The 23,085-nt window shown below is 35.6% G+C and overlaps 1 protein-coding gene across 1 annotated transcript in view; it reads right to left on the reverse strand.

Moving 5' to 3' along the window:
• Positions 1 to 23,085, reverse strand: part of SEC63 (SEC63 homolog, protein translocation regulator) — a 76,105-nt gene that overhangs the window by 36,776 nt on the left and 16,244 nt on the right. The window contains exons 2-10 of the mRNA XM_045499200.1: positions 22,323 to 22,422; positions 16,883 to 16,997; positions 15,267 to 15,379; positions 7,063 to 7,124; positions 6,421 to 6,479; positions 4,891 to 4,941; positions 3,785 to 3,893; positions 1,432 to 1,526; positions 1,195 to 1,327 (exon numbers count right to left, since the gene is read on the reverse strand). Coding sequence (XP_045355156.1) covers positions 1,195 to 1,327; positions 1,432 to 1,526; positions 3,785 to 3,893; positions 4,891 to 4,941; positions 6,421 to 6,479; positions 7,063 to 7,124; positions 15,267 to 15,379; positions 16,883 to 16,997; positions 22,323 to 22,422 — 837 coding nt within the window. The remainder of the gene's footprint in view (positions 1 to 1,194; positions 1,328 to 1,431; positions 1,527 to 3,784; positions 3,894 to 4,890; positions 4,942 to 6,420; positions 6,480 to 7,062; positions 7,125 to 15,266; positions 15,380 to 16,882; positions 16,998 to 22,322; positions 22,423 to 23,085) is intronic.

A 23,085-nucleotide genomic window follows, 5' to 3' on the forward strand; every position in this document is an offset into this window, starting at 1 on the left:
AATGTCAATTCCATGCAGAAAGAAGAGAGGGGATGATAAAGAGGGGAAGGAAAAGGAACGAGACAGAGTCATTTTTACTGCACCTAATAGTTAACTGTTAAGATCATACATGGGGTTGGTACTCAACCTAAAAAAATATTTGTTCCCTGTTTCTTAGATAACTGGAAAAAGGGAGATGGTTTTGTATCTGTACAGAACATTAGGAACATTAGAATTACCAGTTAACTTGCAACTCCAATAACAACGCCTAAATAGAGATCCTTCATTCCATCTTAAGTATCCTATCTTATCATCAACCACTGATCATCAATTGGCCTTGTTTTCAAAGGCATTTGATTATATTATTGGCTTAAAAATGGTAGAGGAGGAGCTTCATTCAGAAAGAACATTTATTCCCGAAGGATAATAACTTTCTTTGAAAACTTCAAATGAAATCATGCAAGTAAAAAAAAAAAAATGACAAATTCATGGTATTCCTGGAAATACCACTGTCCCAATCCACTACTTTTATTTATTTATTTTTATTTTGTTTATGTTTATTCACTCCGAGAGAGAGAGAGAGAGCAAGAGCAGGGAAGGGTCAGAGAGAGAGGGAGACACAAAATCGAAAGTAGGCTCTAGACTCTGAGCTGTCAGCACAGAGCCTGACACGGGGCTTGAACTCATGAACCACAAGATCATGACCTGAGCCAAAGTTGGATGCTTAACCGACTGAGTCACCCAAGTGCCCCACTGCTTCTCTTTTAAATAGATAGGTGGCTGCAAATACTTAGGAAGCTTTAAATAAAGATTAAACACTTTATCAGCAACCACAGCTGGAAGTGGTGGTGGTAGTTGTGGAGCTGACCGAGGTATTGATTATGAAATCCATTTTTTCTTCCCCCCAAAAGCTTATAAAATCTTTTTTAAAAAGTCACTAGGAATTTTTGTATAATCTGCAACTGACTAAACATTTTTCAGAGTATTCTCTCACCTTGAAATACTAAATTTTAACATTTGCCAAAATATCGGACTTAGACCTTCAAAGTATCTGTGAAGTAATTATGTAGCATAAAGATTTCTTTTTAAAAGATCCTTGAGCAATTATTTGATTGAGCAAAAAAGAACAGCAACAAAAACATTGCACCATGAAGTCTAATTAAATCCGTTGCTTTTGTACCATTAAAACCGTGCAGATATTAGAATCATAAATACCTTCTTCAAGGGTCTCAGGAATTTTCATTCTAGCAAGATGAGACAGTAAAAGAACTCTGGCTTTCAGGCTATATGGGCAGGTAAGTGGAGGCTCATTCTTCTTTAAATTAATGCTGCCAATTTCTCTGATTAGCTAGAGTAAATAAAAAAATTATTAAAAATATCTATATACTGAAAAGCATTAACTTTAATACCTAAATGCTTATTATATCAAGGAATTTAGGAGACAGGTCTAACCTGAGGTATTAGAATATTATCTGTTGGTCTGCTTGTGGCATCTTTGTTATACTGAGGATCAAATTCAGAGGCTCCAGCCAAAACCATGATAAGACCTAAGAAAACAAAAGAAATATAAAGGTAAACAAATAAACTTGCTCATCTATTAATTTCCTCTCCTAGGATACTTTATTAATGTAGAGTGAGGCAGTTTTCCAATTGCGCAAAAAGCTAAAAATCATCTGAACTCCAATACTAAGTATTCATTTCTCCAACAAAAAAGAAACATTTCACTTTTTTAAAAGTGTACAGTATTACTTATCACAAGTGAACAGAAACATACATTAAGGGCCCCAAAGCAACTGGATGCATTAAAATCACTTCAAATAGCATCTGTTTCTAGATTTAAGCATATGTTCCACAGAAACTTTCTACAGAGTAATTATTAAGTATCCCATACGATGTTAATAACTATTATGTGAACAAAGGGGGCTCTATGGTTAAACAAGACTGAGAAACAATGAGTTAAAAGAGTTTTAGGTTTCTTCACTTGATGACTTCTCAGAACCTTAAGTAAACTGAAATACTCTATAATTTACAGAAATTTTTATCATGGAACCCTGAAGGGTTTGCGGGACATGTTCTTTGAAATACACATGATTTGCAGCTACATACACTATGAGCATTACTTGTTAGTCTATACAAGCTCTTTATTTTTTTAAATAATTTTTTTAAAATTTACTTATTTTGAGAACAAGAGAGGAGCAGAGAGAGAGGGAGAGAGAGATAATCCCAAACAAGCTCCACACTGTCAGCACAGAGCCCAGTGCAGGGCTCGAACTCAGGAACCATGAGATCACGACCTCAGCTGAAATCAAGAGTCAGAGCCTTAACCAACTGTGAATCACCCAGGCGTCCCTATTCAAGCTTTTTAATGACCAGCACTATAGTCACCTATAGTCATCAATCTCACCTTCCAGCAGAAAATACATACCATGTGCTCACTAAAAGCAGGACAATGTAGAGCTTAAGGGCACAGACCCTGGAGTTTTCACTCCCTAACTAAATGATGTAGGACAATATTCTTCACCTTTCCATGGGTCTCAGTTTCTCCCAATGTGCCTGACACACAGTAAGCACAGTAATATGTGTAAGCTACCGCTATCAAATGTTTTCATGAAAACAACTATTCCTGAGACAACTATGTAAACGATACCAACACTAAAGTAACCAAGGATATATAATCAAGCCCACCAGCTAAAAAATGCTTTTCTGATAGTACTGTATAAGGCTAAGTACCACACTCAGGAATAAAACAGAAATCAAGTTCACTGATGCAAAAAACATGTTAAAAGACATTATAAACATGAAACATTTTCATAAGGGGCTAAGTTCCCATATTAATATTTCAATCCAACATAAGGAAGAATGACATGTGTGCATAAGGGAGAGTAACTCACTCATTCCTCAGAAATAAAAGATCTGCTCACTTCTCAGAAATAAAAAATCTGTTCACACAGTCACATGACCCTGAGGAGTCTCTTTCTCATTACCAAAAAAATTAGTTAAATTGGCAAATCCAAAGTACAGACAAGTCCATTTAGGTTTTGGAACAAAAATGTATTCTCCAGTGAGACACAATTTAAAACTTTAAAACGTGTATCATCTCTTTTTTTTCCCAGAGGAAGAGAAGCAGGGCTTGTCTATGACAGGTCTATGATTTCTGCAGAGCAGAGATTCTGAAAGGCAACAATCACTACATACTCCAAGGATAAAATTTACAGTGTTAGCTTTATGGAATCAAAGAAAGTATCTTAAATGGAACTTTTTTTTGCTAAAAAGAAATTCTGAAATAAGACTCTGGGAATGAAATATCCTGACAGTTTTCTTTCAGCACGCCCAAGACCTGACTTATTTTACTGAGATTAATACAGTGTAATGTACCGATTTAAGGCTTGGGAACCGACTGCTTGAGTTCGATCCTGACTCTACCACTTAATATTTCCTTAAGCTCAGTTTCCCCATCTATCAAATGTGCTTAAAAACAGTAAAGATTAAATGAGTTAATATCTACATAATCCATAGTAATGCCAGGCATACAACAAATACTCAAGAAATATTAGCTAGTATTATTACAAAGTTAACCCACATGAAGCTTTACCATAAAATTTGTAGGGTAAAAAACATGCATAGTTGAGTAAATGGAAATAATAGAAATACATGTGATAAAGGGTACCAGCCACTTTCCTCCAGCTTTAGTTATATGAACTGAGTATAAACCTGTGAAATAAAAGGTTTCCAGTGGAGTATGTATCAACTCCAAATAAATGACTCAGAAAATAATCTACTAACGCAGATACTTAAATTTACTCACGTTTCATATCCATATTTCGGGTTTTATAAACAAAGTATGTATAAATCTGTGTTGTGCGTATTAGAATCTGGTCTCCACTATAGCGTATTGAGCGATACCACCAAGAGCCCTAAAACACAAATAAAATTAAACAATAAATAAAGCATCAAAACCACAATAAATATTAAGTCTAATGCAGAATATGTTACGGTCAAATTTCCTAAGCGTTCATAAAACCAGTAACAATACCTGAGCTTTAGAACAAATGCCTTTGTTACTTATTTCAAATTATTTAGCAAGTATTTATACTGCCCAACACCTAAACACCAACCCACCTCACTACATATATATGATTAAACCATTTAAGTTTCAGCTAGAAACTGAACACAAAACAGAAACGAAACAACCCATCACTATAAAAGCAACAAGCTGGTTCCTGACACGCAGTATGGATTCAATAAATATTTGATAAGTAAGTGCAGGACAATTTTACAGTTGATATACTACTTTCATTCACATGACTCCATACAGCTGGATCCTCACATAATAAACCCATGAAGAAGGCAAGACAGGTTAATTATTAGTCTCACTATGGGACTCAGGAACTGTAAGATCAGAAAGAAAACCACCAGTCACAAAAGTAACAGTAAAATCATAAACCTTATGGTATTTCCATATTGACATATTATGCAGCTGTTTTTAAAAATGAGGTGTATCTCCAACATAGGAAGCAAAAGAAGTCACAGAATGATAGAAAGACCACATTTTTTTTAAAGTGTGTATGTAAACATAATCCATAGAAAAATATCTGAAAGGGAGAACACCAAACTTAGCAGTGATTATCTCTAACAAAGAAATGAAGTTGAGGGAGACGGTAAAGGAAAACATTCCAAACTCTACATATACCTGTATTATTTCACTTATATGTAACTTTTGTATGGAAGGAGATATACTTTCACATACTTAAATGATATCACCTTTAGAAAACCTTTAAAGTATAGATGAATAGAAGATTCTTAAAATTCAAGGATCAATGGATTATATTCTAATACAAATTATAGGAGGCTCCAAAGCACGCCACCAATTCCCTTTCCAAAAAAAAGTTAATAAAAAGAGCTAGCACTTACCACAACAACTGGAAGGATAACCATGAATGCCAATCCATATACAAGTAAAACCTAGAATTGAAGACAAAAAAAATTATGGCTTTCACAGGTAAATTATAAAAACATCCATGAACACTTACCTTGAGGCTTGCATGGGGGAGGCACTAACAAAAGCACTCCTCAGGGAGCGTGGGTGGCTCAGTTAAGCATTTGACTCTTGATTTCGGCTGAGGTCATGACTTCAGTTACTGAGTTCGAGCCCCACATCGGGCTCTGTGCTGACAGCACGTAGCCTGTTTGGGATTCTGTCTCCCTCCCTCTCTACCCCTCCCCCATTTGCTAGCTCTTAAAAGAAAAATGAACTCCTAAAAACAAAAAAAAGCACTCCTCTTATGTTATTTCATTTAATTCTTACTTCATTTTCAAATTTTATGAGAAAGCTACTGTTATTATTTTTCTTTTGCAAATAGAAAACCTGCAGCACACATAGGTTACAGGACTTGTCCTAGGTCACACAGCTAGTAAGTGGATTGGAATCCAGGCATTTCAATTCTGAAACTTATGCTCTTATCCAATATAACAAGTCACCTTTTAATTTGCTCTGTAAATAATACCAGCAAAACAGCTTTTATAAATTATATTTTCCTTCCAGTCAGATACTTATAGCTCTACACGTTAGTAAGTAGTTAGTGCCTTGGAAATAAATGAAAGAATCCTGGTTCCTTATCAAGGAGCAACTTCATAATGTTCTATTTACAAGTAATTTCTGTCTATTGGTCTTAGATTTTTCTCCTACTGCTTGATTCCAAATCTGGTAGCTAACTATCCTCTTCTCCAGTATTCCCACAGTAATCCTAAGCATGATAGACACACTTACACACAGAAAGCATATATCCCTAAGATAACAAATGTTTGCCAGCCATAAAATAACATTAAATAGCCATTTTCAAAACAAATTACAGACTATATGAATTCTTTTATTGCTTCAAAGATAGCTCCTAATCATTTTTAAGATATGTGAAATAGGGAAACATCTATTCCTGAACAGTAAGTTAATTCCTGATGTTTCAGAGTTGTAAAATCTATCACCAAATAAAAGTCTGATACCCTACTGCCTCCCTAAGTACCATATGGAATATATATCATTAATTTAATATATATTAACATTAATTTCACCTGGGTAAATGTGAAATGAAGGATAATTTAAATGTTGAGCACTACTTAGGATAGATACCATATAAAACCATAGTTCCCCAAACCAAGGAAATGACCCAACCTGAAACTACCTCCAAAAGAAATCACCACAGCTTTAAGGTTTTAAAACAACATTTAGAACACACTGCCCTTCCTCTGAAGAAAAACAAGCAAAAAAAATCCATACCGCCCCAAACAACAACCTAATAATGGGAACCAATTCTTTTCTTTATTATATAAAAAGTTTTCATAATACACAGTTAAATTAAAGACAGCATAACAGTATTTTGATATAGCTCTCTATAGTACTAAGATATCTCTAGCACATTATAATGTGTCCTATTTACATGTACTCACCAAAATTGAGTTTTTCTGGTCAACTATCCAAGCTGGCAGGGCAATTCCAAAGCTTGTGGCTAAAATAGGAAGAGTATTTCTGAAGAATCTGCACTTCCAATTTTATTTATTTATATTTCAAAATTCTGCACCCCAACCCTTCCCTCCCCCCAAAAAAAAAAATCTTTCAGAAAGATTATATTATGTGTGTTCCCATTACAGAAAAGTCGATGGATTTTTCCAGAAGTGGGGGCAGGGGGGACTCGACCAAAGTATATGAATTCCTTCTTAGTAAATCTAAATTTTTTTATATGTCATTATGTAAACACTATGAATATATGATAAAATGTTTAAAGTCAATAAAGAAAAACAGATTGTTTTCATCCAACTTTTATCAACTGCTAATTGGAAATGAATGACAATGATCACTCTTCTCAATCTGAGTTCTATCTTTCAAACTGGCTGCTAGAAAGAAAAATAAAAATTAGCTAAAGGAAACTCAATTTACATATCCATTTAACTCCTTGAGGTTATAATTTTCCTATTCACAAACTAAGAATCAAAATATTCCTTTCAATCTATTAATATTTTCACTTAAATACACAAACACACACACACACACACACTATACCACTAGTAATTTTTGATTATTATTTACCACACCTTGAGGGCCATCTGGATTTCCAAACTCTTCCCAGTTTTTCCGGGACTCTTCATCAGTTAAACTAGCATTAAGAACAAAATTGCAAAATTAGAAAACCACATCTGCAAAGTACTCACATATACAAACTCTATTAATGAGCCAACTCATTTCTTATAGATATTAATTTCAGGAAATCAAGAAAAGCCTCTCTGAAATCAGATAAAAAGAAAGAGAAGAAAGCAAGGAATTCTACATTAAAGAAAATGCTAACTATTGAGACTTTAGAGAAATTCCTGGTTGGCCTGTGGGTTCTGAAGTTTTGCCAGTTCAAGTTGGAAGATAAAACTTTAGAAATTTTCTAAGCAAGCAGGGAGGATTACAGGGACTTTTTTCTTATATCCTTATACATTTTCCAAAATTTCTTCAATGAGCTTTGCTTATACTTTAATAATATATACCTACTTATAAACCCACTACAAATTAATAATAATAATCCCTCCAAAACTGGTACCACATTCTCAAAAGAAAAAAATGAACACCTGGAAAATTCCAATGCTACAGAAAAGGTCATTTTGCATTGTGCTGAGGTCACAATTTTCTCCTAAAACAACTGCCAGAAGGACTAGGGAAAACCCTGCTGAAACAATGCTTTTCTAATCCAGCAATATAAAAGTGACAGAGTGATTTAAAAAAAAAATTTTTTTAATGTTTACTTTTTGAGAGAGAGAGAGAGAGAGAGAGAGAGCGAGCGAGCGAGCACAAACTGCGAAGGGACAAAGAGAGAGGGAGACATAAAATCCAAAGCAGGCTCCAGGCTCTGAGATGGCGGCACAGAGCCCAACACAGGGCTCAAACTCCCAAACCATGAGATCATGACCTGAGCCAAAGTCAGACATTTAACCAACTGAGTCACCCAGGCGCCCCCAGAGTGATTTTTTTAACACCTAAAAAGAAATATAACCTTTGACCTGGGCAGTGGTCCAAGGCACAAAATGAGAGTGGTTTTATTTCAGATCCCAAAATAGATATTAAAAAAAAAACACTGAAAGAAATTTTCAATTCCTTCAAAAACTTTACGTTGTTAAGGAGACAAGGCAGACACACACAAAAATGACCAGTAAGATCGTAAGAAAGGCATTTTTGAAGTCCATATGGCAAAAGATTATGTTTATGTCCAAATCTAATTTTAACAGTATTTCTATTTCCCAGAACATATGCACATAGGATACAATGTAGTTTTCTATTCAACAAAGCTCCACAGTAAGAGACAGAATGCAGAAGTACCTTTAAAAAAACAGCAACAATTTTCAAAGAGTTCATTTTTTTTCACCTAAACCATAATTTCTATCTTTTATTATTATTTTTTTTTTAAGGTAAGCTTTATGTATGGGCTTGAACCCATAACCCTGAGATCAAGAGTTGTATGTTCTACCAAATGAGCCAGCCAGGTGCCCCCCTATTTTTGTTTTTTTTTTAATTGAAGTATAGTTGACACACAATGTTACATTAGTTTCAGGTATACAAGATAGTGATCTGACAAGTTTATACGTTATGCTATGCTCACCACTGACATAGCTACCATCTGTCACTACACAATGCTATTATAATACCATTGACTATATTCTCTATGTTGTACCTTTTATTCCTTCTATAGACTTCTTCTTAGACTATTATCTATAAACTTATTCTTTCTATAACTGTAAGTCTGTATCTCCCACTCCCCTTCACCCATTTTGCCCATTCTTCCATCCCATTCCCCTCTGGCAACCTGTTTGTTCTCTATATTAATGGGTCTGTTTCTGCCTTTTGGTTATTCCTTTGCTTTGTTTTTTAAGTCCCACATATAAGTGAAATCATATGATATCTGCCTTTCTCTTTAGCATAATACCCTCTAGATCCAGGTCCATCCATGTTGTCACAAATGGCAAGATCACATTCTTTTTTATAGCTGAATAATATTCCATTGTATAAATGAATACCACATCTTCATCCATTCATCTATCAATGGATACTGAGTTGCTTCTATACCTCGGCTCTTATAAATAATACTGCAATAAACATAGGAGTGCATGTATCTTTCTGAATGAATGTCTTTGCTTTCTATGGGTAAAAACCCAGTAATGGAATTACTGGATCATATGGTATTCCTACTTTTACTTTTTTGAGGATGCTCCATACCAGTTTCTGTAGTGGCTGTACCAATTAACATTCCTACCAACAGTGCACAAGGATTTCTTTTTCTTCAATCCTCGCCAAGACTTATTTCTTGTCTTTTTTATTTTAGCCATTTTGACAGGTCTAAGGCATTACCTCATTGTGGTTCTGATTTGCATCTGCCTGATGACTAGTACTGCTGAGCATATTTTCATGCATCAGTTGACCATCTATATATATTCCTTGGGAAAGTATCTATTAAGGTCCTTTGCCCATTTTTTAAAAATCATATTGTTGGGTTTTTTGGTGTTGAGTTGCTAAGTTCTTTATATATTTTGGATATTAACCCCTTATTGAAGATATCATTTGCAAATATCTTCTCTTTCAATAGGGTGCCTTTTTATTGGTTTCCTCTGCTGTGCAAAAGCTTTTTATTTTGGTGTAGTCCCAATAGTTCATTTTTGCTTGTCTCCCTTGCCTTATGATTTTAATATTATTTTTTTCTAAGTAAGTTCCATGTCCAATGTGGGGCTTCAGCTCATGACCATGAAAGCAAGAGTTGAATGCTCTGAGCCAGCCAGGTGCCTCTGCCTTATGATCTTCATCTAGAAAGACTGCTATGGTGGATGTCCAAGAAATTAGTGCCTATGTTCTTCTAGGTGTTTTACGGTTTCAGATCTCATAATTACGTCTTTGATCTATTCTGAGTTTATTTCTGTGTATGAAGTAAGAAAGTGGTCCAGTTCCATTCTCTTGCATGTAACTGTCTAGTTTTCCCAGCACCATTTACTGAAATGACTGTCTCTCCCCAGAGTATATTCTTGCCTCCTCTGTCATAGATTAAATGACCATATAAACGCAGGTTTATTTCTGGGCTATTTTGTTCCATTAATCTACGTTTCTATTTTTGGGCCACTCCTATACAGTTTAATTACTACAGCTCTGTAGTATAGCTTGAAATCTGGAATTGTTATACCTCCAGCTTTGTTCTTCTTTCTCAAGATTGCTTTGGCTATTGAGGGTCTTTTGTGGTTCCATACAAATTTCAGAATTATTTGTTCTAGTTCTGTTGGTATTTTGATAGGGATTGCATGGAATCTGTAGACTGCTTTGGGTAATACAGACATTTTAACAATATTAATTCTTCCAACCCATGAGCATAAAATATCCTTCCATTTGGTTGTGTCATCTTTAATTTCTTTCATCAGTATTTTATAGTTTCCAGAGTATAGATTTTTCACCTCCTTAAATTTATTTCCAAGTATTTTATTCTTTTTGATATAATTGTAAATGGAACCGTTTTCTTAAATTCTCTTTCTGCTACTTCATTATTAGTGTGTAAAAACACAACTGATTTCTAGGTACTAATTTTGTATCCTGCAACTTTACTGAAGTCATTTATTACTTTTAATAGCTTTTTAGAGATCTTTAGGGTTTTCTTTTTTCTTTTAATTTTTTTTAAATTTTTTTAACATTTATTTTTGAGAGAGAGAGAGAGAGAGAGAGAGAGAGAGAGAGAGAGAGAGAGACTGCCAGTGGGGGAGGGGCAGAGAGAGACAGACAGACAGACAGACACAGAATCCGAAGCAGGCCCCAGGCTCTGAGCTGTCAGCACAGTGTCCAACACGGAGCATGAACCCACGAGCTGTGAGATCATGACCTGAGCCAAAGTCAGACGCTCAACCTACTAAGCCACCCAGGCGCCCCTTTTTAATGTTTATTTTTGAGAAGGAGAGAGACAGAGTGCAAGCAGGGAAAGGACAGAGAAATAGAGAGGGAAACACAGAATCCCAAGCAGGCTCCAGGCTCTGAGTTGTCAGCACAGAGCCCAACACGGGGCTTGAACTTGGGAACAGCAAGATCATGACCTGAGCCAAAGTCAGACACTTAACCAACTGAGCCACCCTAGGGTTTTCTATGTACAGTATCATGCCATGTACAGATGATGACAATTTAACTTCTTCCTTACCAACATGGATGTCTTTTACTTCTTTTTCTTTTCTGGTTGCTGTGTCTAGCACTTCTAGTACTATGTTGAATAAACATGGTGACACTGGACATCCTAGTCTTATTCCTGCTCAGTTTTTCACCTTTGACTTTGATGTTAGCTCTGTGCTTTTCATATATAGCTTTTATTATGTTGAGATACGTTCCCTCTAAATCTACTTTTTTGAGAATTTTATCATAAACATAAGAATTTTGTGAAATACTTTTTCTACATCTATTGAAATAAACATCTGATTTTTATTCTTCATTCTGTTAATGTGGTGTATCATACTGACTGATTTTGCAGATACTGAGCCATTCTTGCACCAGAATAAATTCTACTTGATTGTGATGAATGATCTTTTTAATGTACTGTTGAAGGTGATTTAGTAATACCTTGTTGAGAATTTTTATATCTATGTTCAACAGGGATTGCAAATATTTTTTAAACTTCTCTGGTCATTTAAGGAAACAAGTACGTTGACATCCTCAGTCCCTTTTTAACCATAACTCCACTTACGCTATTTGACCAAGGCCAGAGTAAAATAAAGAAGCCAACAAAAAGCACTATCAGAGAGACTGCAACTTCAGAAGGAGGGGTGCGTATGGTAGCTCTGTTTTGCTAAGGGAGGGATGTTTCTCAAAAAATTTTGCCCTGGTTTCCCTGTACAACTGCCCACTCACTTAGGACTTCAGCTATTCGCCCTTCTAACCAGAACTTTTTCCCAAACATAACTCTATCCCCTCTACTTTTCTGATGACAGCAACATAATAAACTGCTCTGTTTTCCAAACAATGCCCTCAAATTTCACAAAATAAAGCATAGTTCACATCATAGAAGCACTTGATTTTTTCAAACTGCACACACTGCTGATTACAATTCCATTAACTCATTCATTAAGCTGACTTGTACAACTGGTGTGAGACACGCACCATGTTCAATATTCAAATTAAAGGAATCATCAACTTTTAAAAAAGTTGTTAGAAAGCAACTAATTTTTGGATAGTTATTAGTGCTTCGGTAAAATACCACTTCTAAGACTTAAAGTACTTAAAAGTTATGTAATTTTAGTATAATTCATATATAATGAGCTTAAACAAGACCAATGATATTAACATAATTTTCAAAAATTCAATGAGTATAAGGTTTCCTAAACATGATTACATATCTTAATTTTGGAGGTAGGAGGCTGTGTCATAGATTCTATTACAAATCTGATAAGATCTATAACCCTTCTGCTCTAGAAAAATGCACAGTTATTGGGGCGCCTGGGTGGCGCAGTCGGTTAAGCGTCCGACTTCAGCCAGGTCACGATCTCGCGGTCCGTGAGTTCGAGCCCCGCGTCGGGCTCTGGGCTGATGGCTCAGAGCCTGGAGCCTGTTTCCGATTCTGTGTCTCCCTCTCTCTCTGCCCCTCCCCCGTTCATGCTCTATCTCTCTCTGTCCCAAAAATAAATAAACGTTGAAAAAAAAAAAATTAAAAAAAAAAAAAAAAGAAAAATGCACAGTTACAAATACACATATACTCTGTATACAGTTTCGGGGGCCCCAGATCATACAACCTAATCTAGAGAATGCTTTCATTAAATTATAGGTGAATGACCCTGAGTTGACTACGTAATCCAAAATTACATATTCATATATAGTGACACATGAAAACACATGTTTTTAAAAATTAAAATAGCTTTTTTTTTTTTTTTTTTAATTTTTTTTTTTTGTTTTCAACGTTTATTTATTTTTGGGACAGAGAGAGACAGAGCATGAACGGGGGAGGGGCAGAGAGAGAGGGAGACACAGAATCGGAAACAGGCTCCAGGCTCTGAGCCATCAGCCCAGAGCCTGACGCGGGGCTCGAACTCACGGACCGCGAGATCGTGACCTGGCTGAAGTCGGACGCTTAACCGACTGCGCCACCCAGGCGCCCCTAAAATAGCTTTAAAATAACATCTAGGGGTGCGTGGGTGGCTCAGTCAGCTGAGCATCCAACTTCAGCTCAGCTCATGATCTCACGATTCATGGGTTCGAGCCCCAGTCAGGCTCTGTGCTGGTAGGTCGCAGCCTGGAGCCTACTTCTGATTCTGTGTCTCCCTCTCTCTCTGCCCCTCCCCTGCTCATGCTCTGTCTCTCTCTCTCTAAAAAATAAACTTAAAAAAAATGTTCCTTTAAAATAAAGTAACCGCTATGTTGTCCACTCACTATACAGTAGGTTAAAAACAGGTTTTACACCCAAAAACCAAATCTCAACTATATGGTTATAGAAAAAACAGAAACTATGAACCAGAAAATTCAATAGTTGGTCTAACTCCTCAAAAATAACCAGAACTCCTTTTCTTTAAGTTAGAAACTGGTATGAAGAAATAGGAATCACCCAAGCCTATTATTGTAATGGGCACATAAGGGAAAAGAAAATCTCCTGAATAACCAAAGCAAATTCTAAAAAGCTTTGCAGATCAAAGCCTTTAAATGCTGCTTGAGTTATACTTGGGCTGCTAGAGTAATGCATAAAAAACAGGAACTTCAATCACTCAGAACTTGTAATTAGTAAAATGTACCTTTATCTAATTCATTTATACTTATACAAGCTACAAGATCTCAAAGTTCTGGGTCCCATAATCATTTTACTCCTTCATTTGTCTGATGGACCACCAACTATTTAAGACATTTTTAACACAAAACATTCTGTATCTTGATCAGGTAATTGAGTTAAAACCAAAAGCCATATATTATTCTTCTGTACTTTTCAGAAAAGTGACCATACATCATAAAGAGTCAGATTTCCATTAACTTGAGGACAAATTCATGAACTTAAAAATGTTACAATACCTGGGGCGCCTGGGGTGGCTGAGTCAGTTAATCATCTGACTCAATTTTGGCTCAGGTCATGATCTCATGGTTGTGAGTTCGAGCCCCACATTGGGCTCTGCGCTGACAGTTCAGAGCCTGCTTGGGATTTTTCTCTCTCTCCCTCTCTCTCTCTCTCTCTCTCTCTCTCTCTCTGTGCCCCTCCCCAGCTCGCTTGCTCTCTCTCACTCTCAAAATAAATAAACTTAAGGTAAAGTTACAATACCTGAAAACTAAATTTAAACTAAAATTAAAATTACTAAATAATCTTAGCTATCTGACTTCCTCTGGGTATCTTGAATTCTTCTGAAATTACCTGAAGACAGCAACTAAGGCACTGAAACACTTGTGCAATGAGAGTAAATGGCCGGAGGAGACACAATGAAAAAAGGGGGAGACACCAGACTGTAATCTGGAGGACATCTGCTATGCAGAAAATGTAGTATACCCTTCAGAAGCTCCTAATGGCACTGCTTTATTGCAGAATCATATTCACATATGTAACAAGCAACTCACAAAAAAGAGGGGACAGGAAACACAGTCAATAGACTTTTATTAAGCATGAAATGATTATTTCCCAAACTTCTGTAATTCACATGCCACTTTCACAGTTTGCTATTATATCTGAGTATCCTATGACTTGCTTCTATTTTTAAAATCAGCTTACAAAATGATACATCACTGAGTCCTCTAAAAACAGACAATATCTTGTCCGTATTTTACTCTTTAATTCAATGCAAGAGCTATACAGGGATATGCCTATGAGTCCTGAAGAATCCAGCTAACTTTTACCTCTTGTAATATTAACACTCAAGGAAGAGCTACCTCTAATTTTATACACTCTATCCTGTTTCCCAAAAATTAAACTAGTCTTTACATAGTTTAATGAGACAGCTACATTTCCAAAACAAGAGAAATAGATCTAGCTTAATAAAAGCCTAGAAATGAAAACAAGGTGTAAGCATATCTTCTTCTAATCAGGATACTTCGAAAATAGCTCAATTAACTTACTACCTAATTTAACTAACATCACAGGGCAAAAGCACTACTTTAACTAATTTACTTAAAATTCAAGCTTAGTTAAATTAGCACTTTTGGGTTGTCATGCAGTTCCATAAAGAATAGATTCAACATATGAGGTTTTTAGCATTTCAAAGTGCCCGACAACAATTGACTATTTCATTCAAATAAAGAACTTTCTTTACCACTTCTAAAAACGTGTAATAGGTCCTATGATACTTACGCTGCATAAGCTTTTGCTATCCTCATGAACATAACTTCATCACCTCCTTTATCTGGATGATATTTAAGTGACAGCAAACGATACTGTTTCTTAATTTCTGCTACCGTTGCCCCCTGAAAGGAAAGCTTTGTTTTAGTAAAACTAAGCACAATGCTGTAAAAACATAATTCATCCCATTTTGAACTTAAAATATAAACTATTCAATATTTTCAGAGGGGCTCCTGGGTGACTCGGTTGGTTAAGTGTCCAACTTCGGCTCAGGTCATGATCTCGTAGTTTGTGGGTTCAAGCGCCACATCAGGCTCTGTGCTGACAGCTCAGAGCCTGGAGGCTGCTTCAAATTCTGTGTCTCCCTCTCTCTCTGCCCCTCCCCAACTTGTTCTCTCTTTCTCTCTCAAAAATAAATACTAAAAAAATTTTTTAAAATATTTTCAGAAAGAGAGTGTTTTCATCCTATATACTTGTCCCTTAAATTTCATCCCATGTATTTTTAATAAAAATACACTTATTTTGTCCAATATATTTATTTTATTGAGCACCTACATGTTGTGCAGTACACTAGGCACCAATGATTTAAGAGTAAAACTACATAATGCCACATTGAAATAAAAGGACAGTAACATTTAAATATCAAAGAATGATCACAGTAAATTAAGTCTCTCTGAAGAAACCCTCAAATCAAAGATTAACTTCCCTTCTAAGAAATAATCTGAAGAAAATCTGGTTTCATCTGCTTATCAATATTTTAATATTAAATAAATACTTAAGAAGGTTACCTTAGCTGTTTCCTAATTAGACTCAATTTCTATTAATAAACTTTTCATATTAATTTTTATGGCATTAAGTTGCCCACAAATCTTTTATTAGTCTTAAAGCAAATTTTGCTTCTCCAAAACAGAAAACTAGGTATGTTTCATATTTATATTATATTATATGAACCTCTGGATCAAGCCATCTACTGAGCAAATACTAGAAGTAAAAAAAGTGGTTTGGGGGAAAAATAGAAAGAGCACTAGATTCAGCTTGGCTACTAAGAAGTTATGGCACTCCAGGCAAGACACAATTTTTCAGGCCTTGTTTTCTCCATTGGAAAAAAAGGCTAGAGGATCTCTAGCATTCATTTCAGTTCTAACTTTCCTCTGATATATCTAAAAGACTAATTTTCTATTGGGATCCATCAATCAAGTTCAATCAGGAAATCACCTAAAGAGTATATCCAAGGTTACAATGAAACCAGTTCTTTGTAAGACACAAAGACTTAAACACACTGCCTTAGTGTCATCTAACAAAGGGTCATAAGATTTTTATCATTCAACCAACATAAATGAACTCCTGGTTTTAACTTTGCATTAAACCAATCCTACACAAGTCTTTAAAAAATATACTAATTTCTCATCTCACTTCAAATATTCTTACATTTTAGCAATTACAAACCAAGACTTACTAGAATGGCAATCAACATTTGTAGCTTAAAAAACATATATACATTAGAATAACAGATTAAATATCCAAAGTCTCATTTCTTTAGGCACAACCCAATTTCTTTTAGAATTTAGACTTAAAGTATTTTCATGGGATCAATAAACTAATGTGCATTATATAAAAATACTACTTACAGGATCCAAATTTAATACTTCATAAGGATTGTATTCTTGATATTCTCGGTCTGTTTTGGAAACTTTGTATACAAGGAATAAGAACAATGCCCATCCTGCAAGCAGAACTATTTTCCTGTTTAGGAAAAAGATAAGTAAAGTATAAATAAATACATCTATATGGTTTTCCTTTAAGAGTCTCTAAAGACATTATGGCAGATCAAGGCAATAAAACAATCTAAAGTGTCTACATCGCTATGCTATTGAGTCAATTCTACAATCTCTAGGTTGTAAACTCCTGTTACAGCCAGAACAGTGTCTTTTTTATCTATGAATTCTCTAGAATCTAATATAGTCTTGCATCTAGAGTCTTGCATGTGATATTCCCTCAATTACTATTTGCAGAATTTTATGTGAACTTAATTCAACTTACTAACTTATTGGTCTCATTATATTAGATCAAAATATATCAATACTAAGTATTCAGTAAACCATGTAATGTAAAAAAAAGATCTGCTCTTACCCTTGCAATTACACTTTTACTAAGATAAACTACAAAAAATGGGTCAATTATGCAATGATGAAGGAATAGCCTTGTTTATAACAGTAAGACTTCAGAAACAAACTCAATGTCCATTTATATAGAACTAATTAAATAAACCATTTATAGGAGATTAATTAAATAAACCAAGACACAACCAAACAATTAGCCAACACAGATATAGAAAGATGCACATATAGGTTAAAAAAGGATATAAAGGAACATATGGTTTGGAAAAAACCTAATTTCTCCTCTCCAATATGTTTTATTTAGTAAAAATATTTAAAAGACTGGTATTAGCAGTGTTGGAGAGGCTAAAGAAAAAAGGAAGACTCATACACTCTAAACTCTGAAAAAAATATCTGGCAATACGGTCAAAAACCCTAAAGTACACACCCTTTTAACAATCTACCTCAAGAAATTTAGAAGGAAATAAACTAGAATTAAGTATACAAAGGATAAAAAACTGGTCACAGATATAAATAACAGCAGAAAACACGGAGATGTCCATCAATAGAGTAGTAGACAAATAAATTAACAGTATATTCATAAAGTGAAATATCATCTAGGCAATAAAGACAGTATTTGCTTGGAAGATTATCTATTGTTAACTTTTTATTTTTTAAAAAATTTTTTTTTTCAACGTTTATTTATTTTTGGGAGAGAGACAGAGCATGAACGGGGGAGGGTCAGAGAGAGAGAGGGAGACACAGAATCGGAAACAGGCTCCAGGCTCTGAGCCATCAGCCCAGAGCCTGACGCGGGGCTCGAACTCACGGACCGTGAGATCGTGACCTGGTTGAAGTCGGACGCTTAACCGACTGCGCCACCCAGGCGCCCCTTTTTTTTTTTTTTTAAATTTTTTTTTCAACGTTTATTTATTTTTGGGAGAGAGACAGAGCATGAACGGGGGAGGGTCAGAGAGAGAGAGGGAGACACAGAATCGGAAACAGGCTCCAGGCTCTGAGCCATCAGCCCAGAGCCTGACGTATTGTTAACTTTTTAAAAAAAGAGGGACTCCTGGGTGGCTCAGTCAGTTAAGCGCAGGCTCTTGGTTTTGGCTCAGGTCAGTCTCGCAGTTTTGTGGGTTCAAGTCCCATGTTGGGCTTTGTGCTGGCAGTGTGGAGTTTGCTTAGGATTCTCTCTTTCCTTCTTTCTCTGCCCCTCCCCCACTTGCACTGTCTCTGTCTCTCTCAAAATAAATAAATAAACTCAAAGAAAATTTTAATTAAAAAAAAGAAAAACAGCTTTCAAAAATATACATATTATATAATGCTATTTTTACAGATAAAAGTTTATTATAAATAAAAATATAGATGGTAAATCATCTTAATAGTGGCTATCTTTAAGTGATGAAACTGAACAATTTTTATTTTTTTATGCCCTTTACATCAATTTGATATGCTGAGTAGGAACTGTTAAACACATAAAATGAATCATAGGAAACCTAACCAAACAAAATTGGAGTGACCCGTTTTCAAAGACAGAAAACATTCCATGTGTTTAAGCTCACTTGGTAGAAATCTAGCTTAAACATGTTTATTTGGAATGAGACTCTATGATCAAGTTCCAACCTACCTAATGACCTTTATCACCCTTATTTAAAACAAACAAACAAACACAAAAAACCCATCTCCCCAAGCTCCCTAAGCTTTTCCCACCATCATGCTCTTGAATCTTTCTACTTAGAATTCCCATTCCCCATCTCTGCCTATCCAAACACTATTCATCCTTCCAGACTCATACCTCAAAGCAAGCCTTACCTTTGCCAAGGTCATCAATGGAGAAACAGCCAAAAAGAAGCAAAAGAAGTAAAACCATGTCTCTCCCCCTCGAACTCACTGCAAGCTCCTTGAGCTGTGGACAGTATCTCACTCAGTTTTGACTAACCTCAGAGTAGCTTAAACACAGTTGGCATTCAGATGCAAATTTCTTTCTATCTGGCCAAAATAACGTTCTAATTCTTACTAAGGGCAAAATACAGTACTGCAAACGGCTTTCCATACTACCTAAACACCCAAAGACAAAGAGGATGCCGTAACTGGAACACTTTTACCTAGCTATGTAGGGAGAGGTAATTAAGAACATAGGCTCTGAAATAAAACTACCTGAGGTCAAATCCCAGCTTCACTACTTATTAACTTAGAGATCTTGGAAAGTCGCTTTCTCCTTTACAACTCGGTTTCCAATTTTTAGGGTAGATTTAATAATTAAATGAGATTAGGTATGTAAAGCACCTAGAAGGTGCCTCACTGATAGCAAACAATCGATTCCTGTTATCTGTTCTTAGTATCTCTGACCCAAATCTCAGCTCTGACCTCACTCAGAGAAGCCTTCTCTGTCTCAAGCCAGAGTTGAGAGCCCTTCCTCTGCTCTTTCATGGCACCCACCTCACAGCCCTTATTATTATCATTACCTGTTTACTTGTATTTCTCATGACTGTTAAGTTGTTGAACCACATCTATTTGTTAATCACAATATATCAGCTCTTGGTACAACACCTGATACATACATAATAGGCATACATTAACTACTTATTGAATGAATAATGAAAATAATTTAAACAGTAATTTTCTAAAAATAAATGTTTATTCATTTTTGAGATAGAGTGTGAGCGAGGGAGGGGCAGAGAGGGGGACAGAGGATCTGAAGTGGGCTCTGTGCTGACAGCAGCAAGCTCAATGCGGGCTCAAACTCATGAACCATGAGATCATGACCTGAGCTGAAGTTGGACACTACCAACTGAGGCAACCAAGTGTCCCTAAACAGTAATTTTTAATTCAAACCCAAAGTTCGCTATACCTTCAATTTGCTAAAAAACACTTGAAAACCTACTTTATTCCCACACAAGTTAATAATTCCACATTTCGTTCTGCCAACTCCCCCAAAAGGCTAAGAAAGCTCAGAAAACAAAGATAAAAGTAAAATTGAAAACCACCAAAAACAAACAAATAAACAAGATTTAAAAGCAAACAAAGGTAGAAGGAAAATGAAAACACCTAGGATATGCTACACCCCATGATAGCTTTACATGTAGCACCTGGCTCTCTGAGACAAAATATAAAGGGAAGAGAAGACAACCTCATAACAGAATCCCTCAGAGGCTGATGAAAACTATAACCACCAATAAAGCCAGGTTTTCATTTCCTAAAAACCAAGCAAAGGTGGAAACATAATGGATTTCATCATGATCCCCACCCAATTTTTAAAAAAACATTATTTAGGTCCTGTGAAAAGATAAGCATATTTCCCTACATATAGGGTCAGTGATCAACTTGTGAAGTCTCGTGTTTTTCTTTAAGCATATTTTAAAGGTCATTTTGGAACCAACTTCCACAAATTAGAGCATTACACAATGACTGCTTAATTCTGAAAGAATGCTTTAAGGTTATGGAGCAAAAAGGTTTTGATGGTTTCTGACCTTATCTAAAATTGTTACCAGTTATCTATTTAATTCTTCCTTACTTATAAACATCCCTTAATCTGTACTTTCATTTAAGTAAATCAGTTTGCTAATCACTGAAGAGAACTTTACACAATTGGGCTTTTTCCTTGAAAACTGAAGTTCAGATACTAACAAAGTGTTGACCAAAGCCCAGAAAAGAAGAGATTGGGAGGGCATAAATATTTGCCTTGCTGCCTCATAAAACTATGAGAAGCAAAAGCAGAGTCAACAGTGAACGTAAAACTACTCTTGTAAACACTAACTTTGAGTTTTAGTTTTGCATCGTTGAAGAACTCTTAACATCAAAGCTAAGATTTCCCTTCCTCTGTAAAGGAACTAAACTAGGCAAAGTCAAACCTTACAAAGAAAAACTATTTAAAACCCTTGAAGTTAGAGATGTTGAAAATTATCATCATCATTTAAACCAAGATCAAAAAATACATGGTTCTACTTTTACTAATTTCCTCTGCTAGTTCTTCCCCTCCTATCTACGAGATAGACAGATATAAGTAATTCACAAGATACAGTCCTCCTATAATGGCAACTCTTTCATCACCTATCAGATTCATCTACTACCTCAAAACTGACAACTCAGGGTGAAGGTCCAAAGCCTAGTCTCTAAACCAGCAGACCCCAGGCCCCCTTGCCTCACAAAATCAAACACGCCTGCTCTAATTAAAAATTCTAATGGCTTGTTTAATCAGATTGGCGTGCAAAAATAAAGGGTGACTAGGTCCCCGTTCCACCGCTTCTAGCTCCAGGAACGCTTCTAGCTCTCCAGGAGCTAAGAGAACCTCTTAGTCTCAGGTTCTTCATCTCAGAAAACAGCAAAAACATCTACTTTGAAGTTAATGATAAAATTAGGAGGTAACACATAAAGCCTTAGCACATCTGGCATACAGTGTGTGCTCAATAAACCTTAATTATCACTATGAAATGCAAACTTGACCATGTCACCTCCCTGTTTTTGATAATCTTTTAAAGATTCCCCCATAATCTTTAAGGCAAAATTCAAATCCTGGCAAGATGCACAAGGTCTTCCTTCAAGATTTGACTTCCCTTTCTCCCACCCTCCCTCAAGTCAGAAGTACATTGTCTCAGGGTGCCTTGGGTGGCTCAGTTGGTCAAGCGTCCGACTTCGGCTCAGGTCATGATCTCATGGTTCATGGGTTTGAGCCCGTCAGGCTTTGTGCTGACGGCTCGGGCCTGGAGCCTGCTTCTGATTCTGTGTCTGCCTCTCTCTCTGCCCCTCCCCTGTTCATGCTCTGTCTCTCGAAAGTAAATAAACATTAAAAAAAAAAAAGTACATTCTCTCTCCTAAATCATTCTGTTCAGACAGCTCTCAAACTCACATCTTACCCCTACTAAGGCTACAATTTCTTTAAACATATGTCTTATTCATCATTACACCCATATTTTATATGATACCTAGCAAAGAATAAGAAGTATTTTTTTAATTGAAACCAATTACTTACTTTACAGTAGGAATAATATTTGGCTGGGGTTTTAATAACCGTAAACGATACCACATACATCTTCCATATACTTTTCTGATATTCTTTAATCGAATTTGCTCTGTCAAAACAATAAATAAATAAGATGATAAGTTGAAGCATTTTTCACTGTGAAGACAAAACCAGTTAATAACATACTAACCTTCATTACCATGCTAGATTTTGTTGGAACATCAAAGTACTACCTTCTCAAATAACCTTTAAGAAAAATTCACAATATAGGTTAATTTTTCTGCCACTCCAAACAAATGATCTATCTGGAAAATTTTGTTCAACTACCAGGCAACCATTTGCATATGAGACTTAAATAACTTCTAATCAAAAAACGCAAAAAAATGACTTGAATCCAAAATACTTAGTCACATAATCAGTAATTTCTGAGAAATGCTTTCTTCCTTTCCCTTCTGCTATAGGAGGTACAGAAAGTATAAAATAGTTGAAACATGCAGCTTATTAAGGAAGCTAAGCGGAAATGGTATTATTCAATCATGAAAATGTTAAATTAGAAAAGTCACCCAAACCCATAAGAAGTTAAAATAGGTTCATATAAGAGTTATGAAAGGCATTATTTTAGTCCTCAGAAAAAAATCTGCAATTCAACTAAAAAGGAATTAAACCAAGCCAAAATATCATGTATTGTTTTACTGATAAACTCACTACCAATCACTTGAATAAGTCTCCCAAGTTAAAAAAAAAAAAAAAAAAAAGTTATAAAATAAAAATG

The sequence above is a fragment of the Leopardus geoffroyi genome, chromosome B2, assembly GCF_018350155.1.
Source record: "Leopardus geoffroyi isolate Oge1 chromosome B2, O.geoffroyi_Oge1_pat1.0, whole genome shotgun sequence".
Taxonomy (NCBI): Eukaryota; Metazoa; Chordata; class Mammalia; order Carnivora; family Felidae; genus Leopardus; species Leopardus geoffroyi.